Source organism: Callorhinus ursinus, unplaced genomic scaffold, assembly GCF_003265705.2.
Source record: "Callorhinus ursinus isolate GAN/ISIS: 27379988/994484 unplaced genomic scaffold, GSC_fseal_2.0 scaffold6, whole genome shotgun sequence".
NCBI lineage: Eukaryota > Metazoa > Chordata > Mammalia > Carnivora > Otariidae > Callorhinus > Callorhinus ursinus.
This window is the reverse complement of record NW_027397068.1, coordinates 59,220,016-59,240,137: the sequence shown is the minus strand read 5'-3', so window position 1 is coordinate 59,240,137 and position 20,122 is coordinate 59,220,016. Positions and strand designations below refer to the sequence as shown.

General features: G+C 40.7%; 1 protein-coding gene across 4 annotated transcripts in view; it reads right to left on the bottom strand.

Annotated features, from left to right (window-relative positions):
* Positions 1 to 1,405: 1,405 nt before the first annotated feature.
* Positions 1,406 to 20,122, bottom strand: part of STX11 (syntaxin 11) — a 48,844-nt gene continuing 30,127 nt past the window's right edge. For all 4 annotated transcript variants that reach the window (XM_025866270.2, XM_025866269.2, XM_025866271.2 and 1 more), the window contains one exon: positions 1,406 to 3,373. In XM_025866270.2, the coding sequence (XP_025722055.1) occupies positions 2,508 to 3,373 (866 nt within the window). In that variant the 3' untranslated portion in view covers positions 1,406 to 2,507. The remainder of the gene's footprint in view (positions 3,374 to 20,122) is intronic.

Sequence of the window (20,122 nt, the reverse complement as noted above, 5' to 3'; positions counted from 1 at the left end):
CTGTTCATTCTGAGCGGAAAATCTAATACTCTTCCAGAACATGTTTGGATATAATTAGGAATAGAAATGCCACTGTAAAAATGGGTTTTTTTGGTGTGTGTGTGGTAGGAAAAAAAAAGCCCTAATATTCAAAGAAGATAGGTCTTGGTTTCTTTATTCCATTTTATTAAAGACTATCAACAGAAAAATAAACATTTCTTTTTCCTCGGAAGTTAGTAACTATTAATTTACTAAATTAGTAACAGCTTTCTCAGTCTACCAGAAAGCTATATAATAACAATAATGAACATAGATAGCTTTTACTTCTTACAACAGCTCAATGAAGTAGGCCTTATTATGTCCATTTTACAGATAAGGAAACTGAGGCACAAACAGGTTAAGTAATGTGCCCAAATCATATGTTTAGTATGGGGCAGAGTTAGGATTTAAACCAAGAGAGTGAGGTCATGAATCAGTGCTCTTAACTACTATGTGAACACTCAGAAAGTTACTAAAAAGCAGGAAGAAAAATTCTTACCTTGTCATAGGCAACAGTTCACTAATCACTTAGTAAATGAAAGTGCAGTTTTTACTTAATTCTCTAATGTGAAATGTGGGGAATTAAAGAAATACACAGAGCCTGCAAACTCATTTACTTTTATGGCTGGTTCTAGGCAAAGAAAATGATTTATGGGTTTAAAAGAAGTCGAATTCATGAACCATTCTCTCTCAGGGAAACTAGCTGGTGGTCTATATTCACAGTTTCACTTCTCTACAATGGAAGACATAGCAATGGAGCTATGTGAAGACATTTTTTGTTTGTTTTTGTTTTGTTTTGTTTTTAGGGAAAGGTAATTCGGTTAAAAGTGAAACATTATCGGTGGGGTTAACTGAGAAAGAAATCGGGAGAAATCTGAGAGGAGCCCAGTGGAACTTGGTTTCCAGAATTCTCATATTTAACCATGAAATTAAAATTAGGTACAGGGCTGGATTTTTTCATGGGCATAAGGAGGTTCGTTGGTGAATTCCAAAGAGTTCACATGCTCTTCATTCTACTCCTTTTTAAAATCTGTCTGAAAGACCTGAGAATTTTGACTGCTGAGTAAACGTGTTCATTTAGTAATAACGAGTAAAAAAAGAGTTGACTCAGAAGAAAGACAGGAAGTATGGTAAACGTGGATGAGGGCATTACAAAGTTTGCAAACAAAACCAAATCTCTAAAACATGATTTGCTAAACTATTATAAGTAACTCAGGAGAGAAAGCAGGACACCCACAAGGGAATTCTTTTTCATCCTTTCTCCTTCTAGTCAAGAGTTCCATCCCGATGTTGCAGCCTCATGCAGCTAGTAGAAGAATTTTTAAGAATAATAATTGAAAAAGCAAACTAAGATTTAAATGGCCAAGATAAAAATACACAAAGGGGATGTTATAGTGTAATGTTTATTAAGCTAAATTTTATTTTAAATTACTCCATTTCAGTACATGAAAAGAATGGTCCACAGTAAAACAAAAGTAGTATTTCCAAGAATGTTATTTTATTATCTCCAGTTCTGTATGGATTTTCGCCTTTGACATCTGTCTCTACCACCACAACCGACACAGAGTGGTTCAAAACAGAATTGTGACTATGGACATGGGAGTGAGATAAACTCAAAACAAGCAAACCAACACCAGTGACCAGTAAGAGTGTTGCTCTTGATATTTATAGACCATATTTACAAAAGTCAAGTTAAACCAATTGGTCATCATGTACATGTCTTAATATTAGTATTTATATTTACGTATTTATGTGCATTTATATTACCAAGTAAAAAGATAAATTTTAAATTATTTATGAAAAATATATAAAATATGACTGATAACATACTTCAATTTGAGTACGTGTTCAAAACTCAGTGCTTAAAAATATTTGGAAAAAATCCAACAGATATTCTGATGGCAGGTACTAAAAGCGAAAGAGATGAGGAAATAATGAGTGTTAAGCGTGATTTTAATAAGTAGGGGAAGTGGGCAGAAAGAAGGTGTACTTCTAGGCAGGGATCACACCGGATAAGGCAGATAAGACTCAGAGATGAAAGATGTACAGTTTTTCTCAAGATCCATGTCATGTGAAATTGAGCAGAACCAAGGGGCTTTCAGGATAAGGTAAAGGAATTTAAGTTTTGATAATGAGTTCATACTATCAGCCAGTGCAGAACCGACTTCCGCCTAAAGATTCGTTAGGAAGCATGCCCTGGACATTTACCGCACAGTCAGCTACAACGTCAGTTCTTTGTTGGGCTTCGGTTAAGAGGGAAAGGGTGCCACGTGCCATATAATGCCCTCCCACAACCGCCCTGGCTATCTGTCCTTACCGGAGAAGCACGGGTTGGCATGAGACCCCCTTCCCAAACACAAGCGGGGTGGGAATTCTCGCACCTGAAAATTCTTCTTTCTCTAAGAAGCCCCTAGGACTTGGGGAAACTCACCCCTGTGCCGCGGCCCCCCAGATCTTCCCCGGGGTGTTTCGCGGCCGGGGACGACCTGCTAGTTGAGGCAGGGGCAGCAGCAGCCGCAGAGGGTCCGGCAGGGTTTCTTCTTGTACTGCACCGCCTTGCGCACCTGCGCCTTGGCCTGGCCGGTGTAGTCGAGGGTCCTCTTCACATTGAGCTCGATGACGTTCAGCGGGTCGGCCTGCTCCTCCAGCAGCACCGCCATCTGCAGGAAGAGCTCGTGCACGTCGCGGATGCGGCTCTCCAGCCGCAGCAGCTCGCGGTGGCGGCTCTCGATCTCGTTGAGGGCCGCCCGCGCGCCCTTCACGTCGGCTAGCAAGTTCTCAGAGAACACGTCCCACTTGCCCTGCTCGAACATGTCCTCGATCTGCTCGCCCGACACGTCCTTGCCCATGATCTCCAGCTGGCGCTGGATGCGGATCTTGCAGTTGTGGCGCTGCTTCATCTCGGCCTGGTTGTACTGGTGCATGGCGCTCTGGAAGGTGCGGGTCAGCGCGCTGTACTGCGCCTGCCAGATGCGCGCCACCGCCGAGTTGGGGCCGTGCCGGGCCTCCGCCTCCTCGCTCAGCGCCTTCATGGCGCGCAGCTTGCGGTGGATGTTCTCTCCCCGGGCCTTGATGTCCTTGGCAATCGAGTTGGTGTCGCGCTTGATGCTGCTGAGGCGCCGCATGGACGTGAGGAAGCGGGCGTTCTGCTTTCCCAGCCGCTTCACGTCGGTCATCAGCTGCTGGTTTTCATTCTGAAGGTCCTGGATGTCTCGGTACAAGGACTCCAGGATGTGGTCCGTCTCGAACACTATGTCCTCGTGGGGCGAGTCCAAGTCATCGGCCCCGTCTGGGAACTGCTGGTCATAGTTCTTGGTTAACTCCACAAGTTCGGCTAGCCGGTCCTTCATCTTGCCTGCAAGTACAGACTGGGGTTAAACTCCTGCAGCGAGTCAAATACTTGCATTGAGAACACTGACGCCCAAAATCAAGAAACTTCTGCACAGCGCTCCCAATTCTTTATTCCCGGGTGTAGGCAACAAATACACTAAAGGAGCCAAATATTCTAGGACATTTGGCTCACAAGGAAAGGACTAACGTGACCGAGAGCCGTGAACACAGCCCTACTTCATAGCCCATAAGGCCTCTGCAGCTCGGAACTCAATCAGCAATTTAAAATTTCAGTTTGCCTCAAAAAGTTAAAAATAGAACTACCCTATGTCCCAGCAATTGCACTCCTGGGTATTTACCCCAAAGACACAAATGTAGTGAAAAGAAGGGCCATATGCGCCCCAGTGTTCATAGCAGCAATGTCCGCAACAGCCAAACTGTGGAAAGAGCCGAGATGCCCTTCAACAGATGAATGGATAAAGAAGATGGGGTCCTTATATACAATGGAATATATTACTCAGCCATCAGAAAGGATGAATACCCAACTTTTACATCAACATGGATGGGACTGGAGGAGATTATGCTAAGTGAAGTAAGTCAAGCAGAGAAAGTCAATTATCATATGGTTTCACTTATTGGAACATAAGGAATAGTATGGAGGACATTAGGAGAAGGAAGGGAAAAATGAGGGGGGGGAATCAGAGGGAGAGATGAACCCTGAGAGACTGTGGACTCTGAGAGACAAACTGAGGGTTTTAGAGGGAAGGGGGTTGGGGGGGATGGGTTAGCCCGGTGATGGGTACTAAGGAGGGCACGCACTACATAGAGCACTGGGTGTTATACGAAGACAATGAATCGTGGATCACTACATCAAAAACTAAAGATGTAATGTATGGTGATTAACGTAACATAATAAAATAAAATTTAAAAAAATAAAATAAAATTTCATATTGCATTAGGAACCAATCACTTTTTCTTGCTTTATGTTTTCCAATAGTTGCAAATCAAAACAGGCACAGAAAAAGGAAAAAGAAAAAAATATTTGGAAGGATAGAGATTTTTAAATAAGGACAATCAATGTACTTCCAGGGCTGTAGGGCCAGCTCTAAGTGCTGTTTTTTGTCTATTTCAGCAACTGCTGAGCATGCCTGGTCCTAAGCAACCTATCAGTTCTCAAAACAGTTACCATATAAATCATGGTTTAAAACGTGTTCTCTTAAAAATGTTTTAAAAGTAAAACATGCTTGAAGTAAAACAACAAAATAAAGACAAAAATCTAATGAGGAAGTATATAATTTGGACATTGAAATTTCCTTGCTCTTCTGTTCATTATCACTGATACAGACTTCAGTTTGAGTGCCTGTTTGGGGGGAGTGACATCTGAAAATATATTTTGTTGGAAGATATTAAAAGTGAAAGGGATAAGAAAGTGTTTAATGTGATTTTAAAATAAGTAGGAGAGGTGGGCAGAAAGAAGACACCCTTCTAGGCGGCAATCACATAGCATAACCAGATGAAATGTCAGAAACAAAAGATGTTCAGTTTTTCCCAAGGTCCCTAGTGGTAAGCATCTTTAACAAAACTATTTGAAAAATTTTTTATGTGGAAAATTTCAACCATACATAGCCCTAGTAGCAGTAATAAAGCACACTCTCATTTACCCCATTTAACCATCACATATTAGCAATATTTGTACTTTTGTTGTTGTTGTTATTGTTGTTATGCACATGCTGGTATTTTATTCACATCTGAATGCTAAACACAGTACCTAAATATAAAATATTCATTTAAATGTATATGAAAGCTCTCAGATGCTGCCTTACCCCAGGTTCCCAAGAAAGCAGTCTGAAGCAAATTTTATGTGCCAACATATTGCTCGTGATACAATCCCAGGGCCCCCAGGGTGAGGGGGAGAAGGGAAGTGAGGTGGGAAAGAACAGAGACGAATACCAAGCTGGCTACAGCTTCACAAAACAACACAGCCAGTTGCTTAGTCAACTAGAAGTCTCCAGAAACACTACATGGAGTCGTGGCACTTGGAACAGTCCATGAAAAGGAGAAAGAGGGAGTCATTTATTTATTGGTTCCTTCCTGTCTCCTGTCTCTTCTTGGTCAATATTCAGCCAGTGGACATTAAAATTCCTCTACTCTTCCAGGTTGTGTTATCCACATCCTCAGGGCAGCCACTGGGGAAACCAAGTCCTATGCCCATGACTGGGTGCTGCTGTGAAACCAGGCATGACAGCACCTAAGCCTCTGTGGATGCATCGGGTCACCCCCACACAGTGGAGCTGATGTGGCTACCATCACAGCACACATTACAGAGGCCTTGCCAAGGTCTGGTCCTTGGGGGAGGGTGAGACAGATGGCAGTGTTAGGGGATGAGGTGACAGAGCAAACAGCTGGGTTCTTGGTTCTTCACTGATCGGACAGCAAAGAACTAGAGGGTAGTTGAGACTGAGCAAATCAGGGAGGAGTATAAACTGGATCTGGAACAGACATACATACAGATGAACATGGATGCTACTTTTATATGGGAATTGTGCATCTGTGTACACCTCCAAGTGTTACCTGCAATATATGCAATATCTGCATGAGATCTGCAATCTCATGACTTTTTGAAACAAGTTGGCAGCTCAAGCAGAATTTCCATGTTTTCATAAGGGTGGTTCTAATTCGTTGCTACATAGCAAGGTAAAATAATGTTCTCTGTGTCCACATTTTTTCCAGGGAAGTGAAAAACGTTCATTTTTAGTAGCATGTATAAATGTCAAAATAATGAACATGTTCCCTTGTGCACAAGATTTTGTGGCTACAAAGATTCTCTTCCTACTGTATAATTTGCAGCAAAGAAGGAAAATGTAGTAGCACTTAATGGACACTCAATCTATGAGGGATCTTGATCTCAAATTAAAAGCTTCTCTCAAGTTGAAGTAATTAATTTTATTTCACCAAAGAATGCTGACAAGTTGGATTTAGTGATAAATGGGAAATGGTGAAATATTAACCATGGCCTCTCATCTGCTATGATCATTATTTACATAAATTAAGCAGAAGTTTTATTCCAAGGTGATGATTTTTAATACCCTGCTTAAAATGCCATTTTTGCTATCTGGTGACAAGAATCAATACCAGACCTTCCCAATGATAAGGAAGTGACTCTTCTAGAGGCAGGACTGAGAGGCAGAAAAAAGACCCAGGCTGAACCAAAACTACACCATCCCCTAGCCTGAGTCTCCTGATACCCCCAAATTTCCTCACTTTGAACAAAACTTAAAGGCAAACCACAAATTGGGGGAAATTGCAATATATGCATGTAATGGGTTAACATACTTAATATACTAAAACCTCCTGCCAAAACAAAATAAACAAAACCACTTGCCCAAACAAAGACAATGAAAAGGCAACTCATATATGAAGAAATCTAAATGCTAGAGAACATAGGAGTAGCTGATATGTATCAGGTGCTTACTGTAATACCAAGTGCTTTCTAGGCACTTGTCATGTGATACCCTCTTTAATCTTCACACAGATTCCATGAAGTAAGTATTGTCATTATCAGAGCTGGTACCCGAGCATAGGGAGATTAAGGAACTTACCCACGGTTGCCAGGAAGTGAACACTTGGGCCCTAGAGCAGCCCTACTTAACCACTACATTAACTTCTTCAGTAAATATATAAAAGTGAGTCATGAAGGACTTCACTACTAAACAAGGAAGTGCAAATTTAAGCAGTGCGGTTTTCTTCCCCCACCAAGTTGCCAGGATTTAAAATAATAATAATAATAATAATAATAATAATAATAATGTTTAAAAATTGGCGAGGATTCTGGGAACTCTGAAAAAATGCTGGTAGGAGAGCAAATTGATAGAATCTTTGTGGGGGGAGGTTAGCAATATGTATCAAAAGCTTTTAAAATGTGTATTTGTTTTGCCCCATGTACATTTATTCTAAAAATTTATGCAACAGTGTGTGAAGCCCATTGCTGTAAATATTTCTATCATCATGCTGTTTTTACAGAAATTCAGAAATACTTTAAATGTGCAAAAATGAGGTATTGGCTGCTAAATCATTGCAGTTTAGAAGGCTATCTAATGGTAGTAAAGTATAAAAAACCATCTTACGTAGAAAAACTAGGTAAAGAGAAGAGGATGTGTAGCGCTACCACACATACATCCTGCAACAAGGACTTGAACAATATGCATCAAAATGTTAATAGTTGGTTTCTTTGAATTGTGGAATTATAAATGATTTTAATTACTTCCTTGTGCTTTTCTGTATTTTCCAAAAATTTTTTGGAATATGATGCCCAGGTAGATTTTATAATTAAATAAAATCCCACAAAACTGTAAAAATTATTTGCTTAAAGGACTAATTTCTTAAGGTCCTTCTTTAAGACATATGCATTGCAATCAGTTAACACCTTATGTGACCTGGACAAAGTACATTACAGTTAGCTGGTATGGAGTTGAGCTGTATCTATCTGCCTAAGTTAGTATCCAATATATTCTACCATGCAACAGGTAGATGGTAGAGAGAATGGTTATATTTGATGAACCAGGTAAGAATAGGTGCCATCCTTGCTTCTTGGCCAAGACTTAGGAGGCACTACAATGGAAGGTAATGAATGGGTGGTTAAGGTAAAACACCACACACCACAATATTAGGAATCTGTTGGTCTTCCACTGGTCTTAGACGCGTCCCATGCTCTGTATTGTTCTCCTAAAGCCACAAAAAAGCTATTTGGGGGAATCATCTCATTCATATTATGAGCAGAAAAACACTTCAATCATACAGATAATGGCCTTGGAAGAAGATGTTCAGAGATAATCATTCCTTCTTAAGACCTAAAAGCCATAAAGGCATGGACCCTAAATCAAGTGAAGGCCTAAGCTCATTTGAAGGCTGAAGTCCGTAACCAGGTAAGGAGAGTGAAAGGAACAGTGTGGGAATTAAAGATTCTCTATGGAGGTGTAGAGGAGATGGTGGCCTTTACCTTGCCTGGCCCAACCCACCCCAGACTGAGTCGGTCCCACTGATCCAGAGGTCTTCTGGTTGCCAGGGAGCAAGCATTAGGAAAACTACAACAGAAAGTCAACCAAAGGGGGCCTGGGTGGCTCAGATGGTTAAGCATCTGCCTTCAGCTCAGGTCATGATCCCAGGGTCCTGAGATCGAGCCCCACATCGGGCTCCCTGCTCCTTGGGAGCCTGCTTCTCCCTCTGCCTCTCTCTCTTTCTGTCTCTCATGAATAAATAAAAATAAAAATAAAAAATCTTAGAAAGTCAACCAAAGAGAGGAAACCATCAAAATCCTGGAGGAGAACACAGGCAGTAACTCTCTCTAACATCAGGCATAGCAACTTCTACTTTGATATGTCTCCTGAGGCAAGGGAAACAAAAGCAAAAATGAACTATTGGGACTTGATCAAAATAAAAATGTTTCTGCACAGAGAAGGAAACAACCAACAAAACTAAAAGGCAACCTATGCAATGTGAGAAGATATTTGCAAATGACATATCTGATAAAGGGTTAGTATCCAAAATACATAAAGAACTATTTTTAAAGATTTTATTTATTTTAGAGAGAGATAGAGCATTGCAGGCAGGGGAGAGGGGCAGAGGGAAAGGGAAAAGGAGAAGCAGACTCCCCACTGAGCAGGAAGCCCAATGCAGGACTCCATGCAGGGCTCAATCCCAGGACCCGGAGATCATGACCTGAGCCAGAATCAAGAGTCAGACACTCAACCAACTGAGCCACCCAGGTGCTCCCAGGAAATAGACTCTTAACTATAGAGAACAAAGTGAGAGTTGCTGGAGGGGAGGTGGGCAGTGGGGTGGGTTAAATTGGTGATGGATATTAAGGAGGACACTTGTGATGAGCAGTGGGTGTTGTATGTAAGTGATGAATCAATAAATTCTACATCTGAAACTCACATTACACTGTATGTTAACTGACTGGAATTTGAATAAAAAGTTGGGGGGGAAATTTAAAAATAAAATATAAATTAAAAAAAAGAGGAAAAAAAAGTCAATCATGAAGCTGCTATTTCTAAGAATGTGGCCCAAAAGGTTGTATTCCTTGCTGTAGTTATACCAAAATATAGATGCAGGCACTGAAAGAACATCAAATTAACCTACACATCCAGTAGCTTGATTCTGTACTGTGAGATCTTAAAAAGGAAACTATGATAAATGAGAAAGAAAAATTAAACAATTCTTTTTTTTTTAAAGATCTTATTTATTTGACAGAGAGAGACACAGCGAGAGAGGGAACACAAGCAGGGGGAGTGGGAAAGGGAGAAGCAGGCTGCCTGCAGAGCAGGGAGCCTGATGTGGGGCTCGATCCCAGGACCCTGGGATCATGACCTGAGCCGAAGGCAGATGCTTAACAACTGAGCCACCCAGGTGCCCCCAAAAATTAAACAATTCTATTGACCAGCCTGTCTCACTATGATAAAGAATAATGTAATACATTTTGGTAAATTGTATTTATAAAGTTGCTAAAATAAATCCTGCTTTGAGTCATGTGGAGATGAAGAATTCAACCAAAATTTCATGACCAACTACCAGAAATCTGCTTCTGTCTTTTAATTTCCTTTTCAGGCATGCATATCATGTGTCCTGAAAACAAGGTCCCACAGGGAAGAAAGGGGAAATTGTGTAATCCTTCTTTCATTGGGCAATTACATTTTATGTACAAAAAACATATAGGAACAGAGAAGTGATGGTAGCTCAGAGGTTCTCATACTTTAGGAGGCAACAGAATCTTCTGGAGAGCTGCAAACACTACAGATGCTTGGGCCCCTAGAGTTTCTGACTCAGTACTTCTAAGATGACCTTCAGGTGATTCCAGGGCACACTTAAACTTTGTGACCCATTCCATAGATAATGATCATGACAGCTTCTGATTCATAAGCATAATGCAGTTCTGGACCACTTATAATAGTCTTCATGGTTGGGTGATAAACAAACTTGATAGGGAAAGATTCAGAAAGACAGGAAAAGAAAGATTCAGAAGGCAGGTTTGGACATACCTCAGAAGGTCAATGAGTGGGGGTTATAATACACAAATAACCCATATACTGGATGCTACAAAGAACAACTATGAAAGTTCCTACTTGCTTCTAAGGGAACCAGTTGTAAACAGAACACAAGGTCACATCTCTGATCATACAACAGAAATGTTTTGCCTACTTACTCTAAGGAGAACAAGAACAAAACTGTTCATACGTTGTTACGGGCTAAATTATATCACCCAGCCAAATTCATATATTGAAGCCCTAACCCCAGCACCTCAGAATGCAATTGGAGATAAGGTCTTTAAAGAGGGAATTAACTTAAAAGGAGTTATTTATATAATCTCTATATTATTATACATTAAGCAATGCATCATTAAGCAAATTTTGCCTATTCCCAGAAAACAAAACCTTTCCTTGTTTCACAGCAATATGTTAAAGTATTTTTACAAGTAGTGAGAAACTTCAGACTTGGGGATACACAGTTCAATGCAAGGCAATGTGCCAATCATGTGAGGTTTATTACAAAAATCAACTTGTAGATTACAGAAGGGGAACAAATCCAAAAACACGGAAGGACTTTCCTTTCTGTATTTATGACAAAGAAATGTTTTTAGAGACTTTATTCTTCTTGAGTTCAGGAAGTTCCAGATTCTTGTTTCAATGGGAACTCAGAAAACACATTTAGAGAGAGAGAGACACACACACACGTGTGCATAGGCTTTGTATAAAGTTATCAGCTATTAATGAAACTAAAAAGATCCTGCCCCATGATAGATAGTTCCAAATAAGGACTTTTGAGTAATGATTCCCTTACTTCAATTATGAAGGGTCCATGTTCTGATTTTCAGGTCGTATAATCTATATCTCCTAGGTCCTGATTTTATAGCAATATTTTAAGTCTTGCAAACAAAAAATGACGATTACAAATCAGAATGTGTCTTTATGTCTAAGTCCACCACTGGTCCATATGGCATTTTAATGAGCCCTTGTGTAGGACCCTATGACATCCTCATGAATGCTAGAAGGGTGCCCCTTTCTCTGAGTGATACAGCCCTGAACCAGAGCAAAGCATCTGGCAAACGGCACAGGATGGATTTCCAGTCTCTCTCATCTTTGTGGCAAGTCACCCTTGTACTGGGCAGTCTGCACAGCCCCGTGTGGTTGCCCTGTGTGCTCCCTTCTTGACCTTCCTGCCCAATGGGTGGGGCCAGGAAGTCCCATGGATCCTATGTCATGGTAAGTTAGCAGTTACCCTCCAGGACAGAACACAGGAACACAACGCTTAGGGGGCAACACATGTACTTTCCCAAACAGGATGATTCAGGTCCACAAATAATAATTTTACTCAAATGAGTAAAACCTGGCATTCTGCTCTATTTCTTGATTTAAAAAAATGACACATCTAAGAGGTAAAAATCCTTCTCTGAACTTCTGAAAATTATAGGCTAAAATAGAAAGAGTCTCTAAAAAGACTTATCTTCTTACTGCTCTAAAGGTTAATTAAAAAAAAAACAAAACAGAAGTTGTGTTGGATCCAAAGTGCACTGGCAAGAACACATTTAATTGTTTAATTTTTTGTGGTTCACTCAAAGCATAACTTGAGAGTCTGAGGAGTATTATCCGAAATGGATTCTAATTATAAAATCTGAGGCTAGAAGAAATAATAATACATGTTTCTTACTTCCCCTCTTCATTAAAGCAAAGCCAGGAGTTTTTCCAAAGCATTTCTGGGGAATCTAATCTAAAAAAGCAGGTAGTCTCCACTTTTTAGTCACTCTATTCATTTGCTGCTTCCTGAAACTTTCACTTTTCAGTTCCCTCAATCAGCCAACGTTTGAAGAGAAGGCAGTCCAGTATGCATGGCCAGTAGATCACCAGTGGGCAGGAGGGATTTTACTTACAGCAATATGCTTTCAGATGCATTCTACAGATACGCACTGTAAATCAAAGTCCATACATTCTGCTCTATAGCTGACATTTATCAACTATATCAGTATTTGTAGAGTGTCCAACACAGTGCTAAGGACTGTGTGGTCTCTGTGAGGCCCTACTGTCATCCCTGTTTTACAGGAGAGGAAACTTGAGGCCTAATGAGTTAAGTAACTTGCCTAAAGTCACACTCTAAATAAATGTGGAGCTGAGGCCTGAATCCAGAAAAACTGACTTGAGAGCCCATCTATAAACCACAAAGCTACATTAGCTTCTTTTTCCAGAGACTCCTTGATAAAGGCTTTGAAATCTTTAATCTTCCTTGATATATTTTTATATATTAAACATATATTAATACATATAATATTCCATTATATTCCATATATATAATATATATATTCCATACACAGGTATATGTGTCATATGTATATATAATGGAATATTACTCAGACATCAAAAAGAATAAAATCTTGCCATTTGCAACGATAGTATATTATGTGCCAAGCAAAATAAGTCAGTCAGTCAGAGAAAGACAAATACCATATGATTTCACTCATGTGGAATTTAAGAAACAAAACAGATGAACATATGAGAGGGGAGAAGAAGGAAAAAGAGAGAGGGAAACAAACCATAAGAGACTCTTAAAGATAGAGAACAAACTGAGGGCTGATGGAGGGAGGTGTTAAGGAGGGCACATGTTACGATGAGCCCTGGGTGTTGTATGTAAGCAATGAATTGCTGAGTTCTACTCCTGAAACCAATATTGCACTGTATACTAACTAACTAGAATTTAAGTCAAAATTTGAAAAGAAAAAAGGAAAAAAAAGGAAGAATTCTTTAATCTTCTAGGGAACTATTCCCTGTCTGAGTGCATTTGAGTTGCTATAACATACCACAAGCTGGGTGGCTTATAAACAACAGAAATTTGGGCGCCTGGGTGGCTCAGTTGGTTAAGCGACTGCCTTCGGCTCAGGTCATGATCCTGGAGTCCCGGGGTCGAGTCCCGCATCGGGCCCCCTGCTCAGCAGGGAGTCTGCTTCTCCTTCTGACCCTCCTCCCTCTCATGCTCTCTGTCTCTCATTCTCTCTCACAAATAAGTAAATAAAATCTTTTAAAAAATTAAAAATAAATAAATAAACAACAAATTTATTTCTCATAGCTCCGGAGGCCAGAAGTCTGAGATCAGGATGCCAGCATGGTTGGGTTCTGCGTCTGGTGGTGGCCTGCTTCCTGGTTCATAAATGGCTGTCTTCTCCCTCTGTCCTCACAATGCAGTAGGAACAAGCAAGCTTTCTGGGGCCTCTTTTGTAAGGCACTACTCCCATTCATGAGGCCCCCACCTCATGACTTAATTGCCTTCCAAAGACCTGTTGGGGGTTAGGATTTCAACATGTGAATTTTGAAGGACCCAAGCATTCAGACCATACCCTTCCCCAATCGAGGTTTTATATCTGCAACAATTATTAGCATCTAATAACCCAGATATGAAAGAACACATGAAAACCATGGCACCATTAGAGCAATTACCTTCTTTCTCAAATAATTTCCTCACATCAGAGTTTCCCCAACACTGCACTGCTTTCATTATTAGAGCCTCTGTTACTCTATCAGACAGGAATAACTCAGCACAACTTGCCAAAAGTCCACAGAAATAATGTTCATAGATAATTCTCTTATAACAAAGATTCACTGTATTTAGGATTGACTCAACTATTGAAATAACCAAGCACTGATACTTGGGAATAGAAATTTTACAGTCAGGAGTGTGGAAGTGATAACAGAGGAAAGGCTAATGAATGAACTTGGTAAGGGAGAGAGTAAAGACAATAGACTTCCAGGGTCAAGGTTCGAATCATCTGTACAAGTTTTTCCACTCTTATCTGTATGAGGATTTACAAAAAAAACCAGTTGCTGTATTCTACATCTGATTTGGCTTTGGCCCTGGAATGTGAAACAAACCTGTGACTGGGAAATATAGAAGAAATCTTTGGAGGAAAAAAACATCGTGGGGAATAAAAATGTTCAGTCCAGTATGTCTTTGATTAAACTTTCATATTTTATAAGTATTCCACAGGGTACTTTCTTTTTTTTTAAGATTTTATTTATTTATTTGACATAGAGAGAGAGAGACAGAGTGAGCACAAGCAGGGGGAGTGGCAGGCAGAGGCAGAGGGAGAAGCAGGCTCCCCACAGAGAAGGGGGAGCCCGATGTGGGACTCGATCCCAGGACTCCGGGATCATGACCTGAGCCGAAGGCAGTCGCTTAACCAACTGAGCCACCCTGGCGCCCTCCACAGGGTAGTTTCTTAAAAAGGGGAAATCAGTAGAGTTTTCAAGAATCATAAATGACCATTTCTTTCCCAACTCATAATACCAGTTAAGGACCATCCCACAGAATCTGTAGATATTTCTTTCCTGTTCCTTTTTCTCTGAGACAAAGTCCTGTGAGCCACTGATTCTGATCCTGTTGGCTGCTTACTTCTCTTCAATTCTTCAAGGAAACAAATTATTATTTCTAGCTGACAATTTTTACATGAGTGCAGAAAAATCTTAGTTATCCAACATCATCACTGCGGGTTTTTCCATGTAAGTGACCTTTACCTAACTGAATTTTCTCCCTTCAAATAGGAAAGGGGTTCACTCATTTTTGTTGAAAATTTTCTTCTAAAATGCACTGATGTATTTCCTTCCTTAAAGAGAAGACTTTGGATACAATTTATTGGTGACTCAGATTTTCATTATTAACATCTCTGAACAGTATGGGGATACACTTTGTTTTCAAACGTTTCTCTTGCCTCGGGGTTAAAATGTCAAACCTTACCTCAGTTATTCCCACCTACGGATATTCTTCTCATTCCCTTTTACAGGTTGTAGCAGAAGTTAGTAGGAAATTAGATAAAAGCCAAGCATTGAATCATGGTAAACTACCTGTGGGTCAACAACCCTCTGGAATCAAATGTACTAAGTAAAGCAAGGAAGGAAAAGCTAATGTCAGTGACAAACTGAGTGTCCAATATGAGCCAGTCTCTGAGGAAGTGAGTAGGCTGGGATTTAAGCCCACATCTCTCCAGATCCTACGTTCATGTTCTGTCCACTCAATCTTGCGTGGAAGCTGTGTGAAGAGTTGAGGGTATGTGGTATAAGTATTGCTAAGAAGAAACATTTGTCACCACTCTGACATTTCCCTCCCTGTAGACATCTCTCGCCACTTCCTCCTGCCAAAGGGCACAGAGTTGCTTATCTGACTGGTGAATCTGGAAGGAGAAATTGCCCAGGATAGCCCAGCCTCTTCTTCCCTCTTCCTTTTGAAAGATGGCTTACCACCGAGAACCCGTGTTTTCCCCCGCTGTGCTCATGGGTGGGAGTGGAGAGGTCAGCTGATGGGGTGGGCACGTCCATCTAACTTTAGGTTTAGTGACATAAAGCACAGTTCCCCATCAATGAAGCCACTTCCTCCAACCTTGTCTTTATTGGTAACAAAGGTAACACTTCGGCCTCTGACTGTTTTATCCTTCTATTTCAATGGGTATGGAAATCAGATGGGTAAGGGGAAGTTATTTATTGCATTCCCTTTTCAATCAACCCAATAACTATGTCAAGTAAATTCAGAGAAGCAGGAAGACTAGTGATTATCTTGCACCCATGCCTTAATTCTAAAGATGAGGAAAGAGAAGCTCATTATGTTTAAGTACCCTACAAATAATGGTAAAGAGATGGCTATTAGTAAGGGGGAAAACTCTTATGGAATAGATATTTCCATTTATAGCAAAAACTGGGAAAATGGCATGCAAAATGTGAGTGTTGATGGAAAGAGGGATGAGGAAACTATGCAGCCGTAGGGGGAAAGGCAACCCATATTAAGTAGCAGCCAGACAGTGTCTTTGGCAGCACAGAAGACTGAAAACACACACAGTGAAGGCTGGATCCAGCTGCAGAGGTCTCCAGGCTGAAGGCTGAGAGTGTTCATTGAGTGCTTCTAGCTGCATATAAGGTTCTGCAAGAGAGAGGGGTGCTAAAACCTGAATGATTTACTTAATAAGCATTATGTAGAGAAAAGAGAGAAGAGCCAGAATTCACGAGATTGGAAAATAAAACCGTTTACCTTCAGTCTCTTCAATTGGAAGAAAAGATTTGTGTAGGAAAAAATGGCCTCAGAATAAAGACCTTGGTAAAATTTAATGGGATGCCTCGTAGACCTTCTCAGCAGGGCAAAAGGGACTCTGAGACGCCTAAACGTGTGATTTCACGGCAGCGTGACACTCGGCCCAAAGTAGAGAGAGATTCGTCTTGAAAAAAAGTGTGGACTTGAGTTTTAGGGGCGGGGACTCTCTGGGATTCTTAGGAAATCCACAAGGTTTTACGGAGAGTTTTCCTGATAAGCACAAAGGCAAGACAAAATTCAGAGGAAAAGAGGCCTCAGGATGCCTGCTTTCCTATGAGCAGGAAGTAGGCTAACAAAGCTATTTAGAAGCAGAAATAAGCCATTTCTTACAGGAAAAGAGGAATGTTTCAGAAGGTGGAGCCAGGAGCAGTGGAGAAATAGGTACCCGTGAACCAGTCCTGAGACACAGAACTGGGTCCTAATCAATCACCCCTGGCCCAGGAGCAGGGGTACCAGCAACATGGACCTGGATACAATTGCCATGGAACTGTGATGGTTATTTGTATCCTGTGAATGTGTTTTTACTTTAATGGATTATGTCTTTTGGTTATTCTTTCCCTGTTTCATCATTTTATGTTGGGTGTGTATGGGGAGATAACTGGGTTTTTTTGTTGTTGTTTTTCATAGTCTCAAGATCAAGAGGATCCACATGCAAAGAGCTGGGTCTGAGAAGTCCCAGAAGTATCCAGAAGTGATGCAGGTCATGGATGAGCCTCTGGACTTAGAAGCTGATGCCATAATGAGACTCCCGAGAATCCCAAGATGAGGGGGAGCATGAGAGAAATGTGAATACACTTTGCCGGAGGCAGACTATATTTAATTGCACAAAAAGGGCCACAAATTCTCAGCTGTACCTATGAGCAAGAAGTTGTGTCAATTTCTCCCCCCTCTGAATCTGGGCTTGGCCAGGAGACTTGCTTTGACCAAGAAGACAATAGAAATCATGATGCAAGTGGATGCCTGGAAGAGCACAGCACACTGGGGCTTACCCTCTCTTATTGCTGGGAACACTGAAACCACTACGTAGAGGCTCAGGCTAGCCTCCTGGAGGATGAGGACCACATGGAGACAGCGGCAGCCCCGGTCACCCACCACTGCAGCTGGATGACCGAGTTCAGCTGAGCCAAGGACAAGAAACACCCAGTACTTACTCTCCACCACAGACTGTTGTAGAAGATTTATATGAATTACCTCATTTAATCCTCATAACTGTGAGGAATAACAGTATGATTTGGGGAGTAGTTTGTTATCCTGACAAAGCTGATTGACATTTCCCTCTTTAGGTTTCTCTATACCCCATGGTAAGTATCCTTCTTTAAAGAGGAACTAAGAAAATGACATGAATCATGGACAAATCATAATTTTTAAAGTAAATGCTCAGGCATTTAGAATGTAAGTTTTTCATTTGTGATTTAAAAACACAAACATAGAAATCCCTATCAAAATACCATCAACGTTTTTCACAGAACTGGAACAAATGATAAGACCCCATTAGCCAGGGGAATGTTGAAAAAGAAAACCAAAGCTGGTGGCATCATAATTCCAGACCTCAAGCTCTATTACAAAGCTGTAATCATCAAGACAGTATGGTACTGGCACAAAAACAGACACACAGATCAATGGAACAGAATGGAGAGCCCAGAAATGGACCCTCAACTCTATGGTCAACTAATCTTCCACAAAGCAGGAAAGAATATCCAATGGAAAAAAGACAGTCTCTTCAACAAATGGTGTTGAGAAAATTGGACAGCTACATGCAGAAGAATGAAACTGAACCATTTCCTTACATCACACACAAAGATAAACTCAAAATGGATGAAAGACCTAAATGTGAGACAGGAATCCATCAGAATCCTTGAGGAGAACACAGGCAGTAACCTCTTCGACTTTGACCGAAGCAACTTCTTGCTAGACATGTCTCCAAAGGCGAGGTATGCAAGGGCAAAAATGAAGTATTGGGACTTCATCAAGATAAAAAGCTTTTGCATGTCAACAAAACCAAAAGACAACTGACACATGAGAAAGTACTCAACATCACACTCGGCATCAGGGAAATACAAATCAAAACCACAATGAGATACCATCTCACACCAGCCAGAATGGCTAAAATTAACAAGTCAGGAAACAACAGATGTTGGCAAGGATGTGGAGAAAGGGGAACCCTCCTACACTGTTGGTGGGAATGCAAGCTGGTGCAGCCACTCTGGAAAACAGTATGGAGGTTCCCAAAGAAGTTGCAAATAAAGCCACCCTACGACCCAGCAATTGCACAACTGGGTATTTACCCCAAAGATATAAATGTAGTGATCCAAAGGGACACTGGCACCCCAATGTTTATAACAGCAATGTCCACAATAGCCAAACTATGGAAAGAGCCCAGATGTCCTTCAACAAATGAATGGATGAAGAAGATGTGGTACACACACACACACACACACACACACACACACACACACACAGGAATATTACGCAGCCATCAAAAAAATGAAATCTTGCCATTTGCAACAATGTGGATGGAACTAGTGGGTATTATGCCAAGCAAAATAAGTCAATCAGAGAAAGACAATTATCACATGATCTCACTGATATGTGGAATTTAAGAAACAAGGCAGAAAAAAGGAAAAAATGAAACAAGATGAAACCAGAGAGGGAGACAAACTATAAGAGACTCTTAATCTAGGAAACAAACTGAGGGTTGCTGGAGGGGGTGGGGGGTGGGGGGATGGGGTAACTGGGCGATGGGCATTAAGGAGGGCACATGATGTAATGAGCACTGGGTGTTATACAAGACTGATGAATCACAGACCTGTACCCCTGAAACAAATAATACATTATATGTTAATTAATTGAATTTAAATTTAAAAAAAATAAAGTAATAAAACTGATTTTGGGAGGGAAGTAAAAAAATAAAAACACAAACATAAGCAGCATGTAACAAATGACTGTCATGATGCTATATGTCACCTACTTGATCATGGTTCACTTGCATACTTGGATTTTAATGCAGTGTGCATTTACAATATTCTGTTCATATTGTATGCAAACATTAATAATACACAAAAAAGGAGTATGTGTTTCTTAACATGTCTGAGGACAGCCTTCCTTTCCTTTTGAAGATTGTGGTCATAATCATAGTAAAGAGAGAGAAAAAAAAAACGATGCTAAAAAAAGATTATCTCACACACAAGCAACATCCACAAGAAAGACCAGAAACTGTTTAGTAATGCAGCGTGCTAAGTAAGAGTGCTTGAGCGGTGGGGGTAGGACAGCACAAAGACACAGCACTTTTAACCTTGGTTGGGTTTCAGTCTGATAAGAGGTTCTGAGAACTTGAAGAGCCAGTTTTGAAATGGAGTTAGACGGTTTCAAGTGTATCATAAGTCTGTCGTTCAGATAGCCAAAATAAAGAACACTGGGCAGACAAAAATGCAACCTCTAAACATGTCCACTGTCATGTTCCAGATGACCAGAGACGTTTCTTGCTATCATACTAAAAAAAATAAAAATTAGAGGGATGTGAACTAGGTTTCGAAGAAACATCAGAAATTGATTATAGCCCTATTAAACTCTCAGGTCGTTAAAGGCAATCAGGGTACTTCTTTTCACAGTTGTATACTCTCCTTAGGATTCCGCATATGCTCAGGGAAATGTGTTTTTTTTTTAT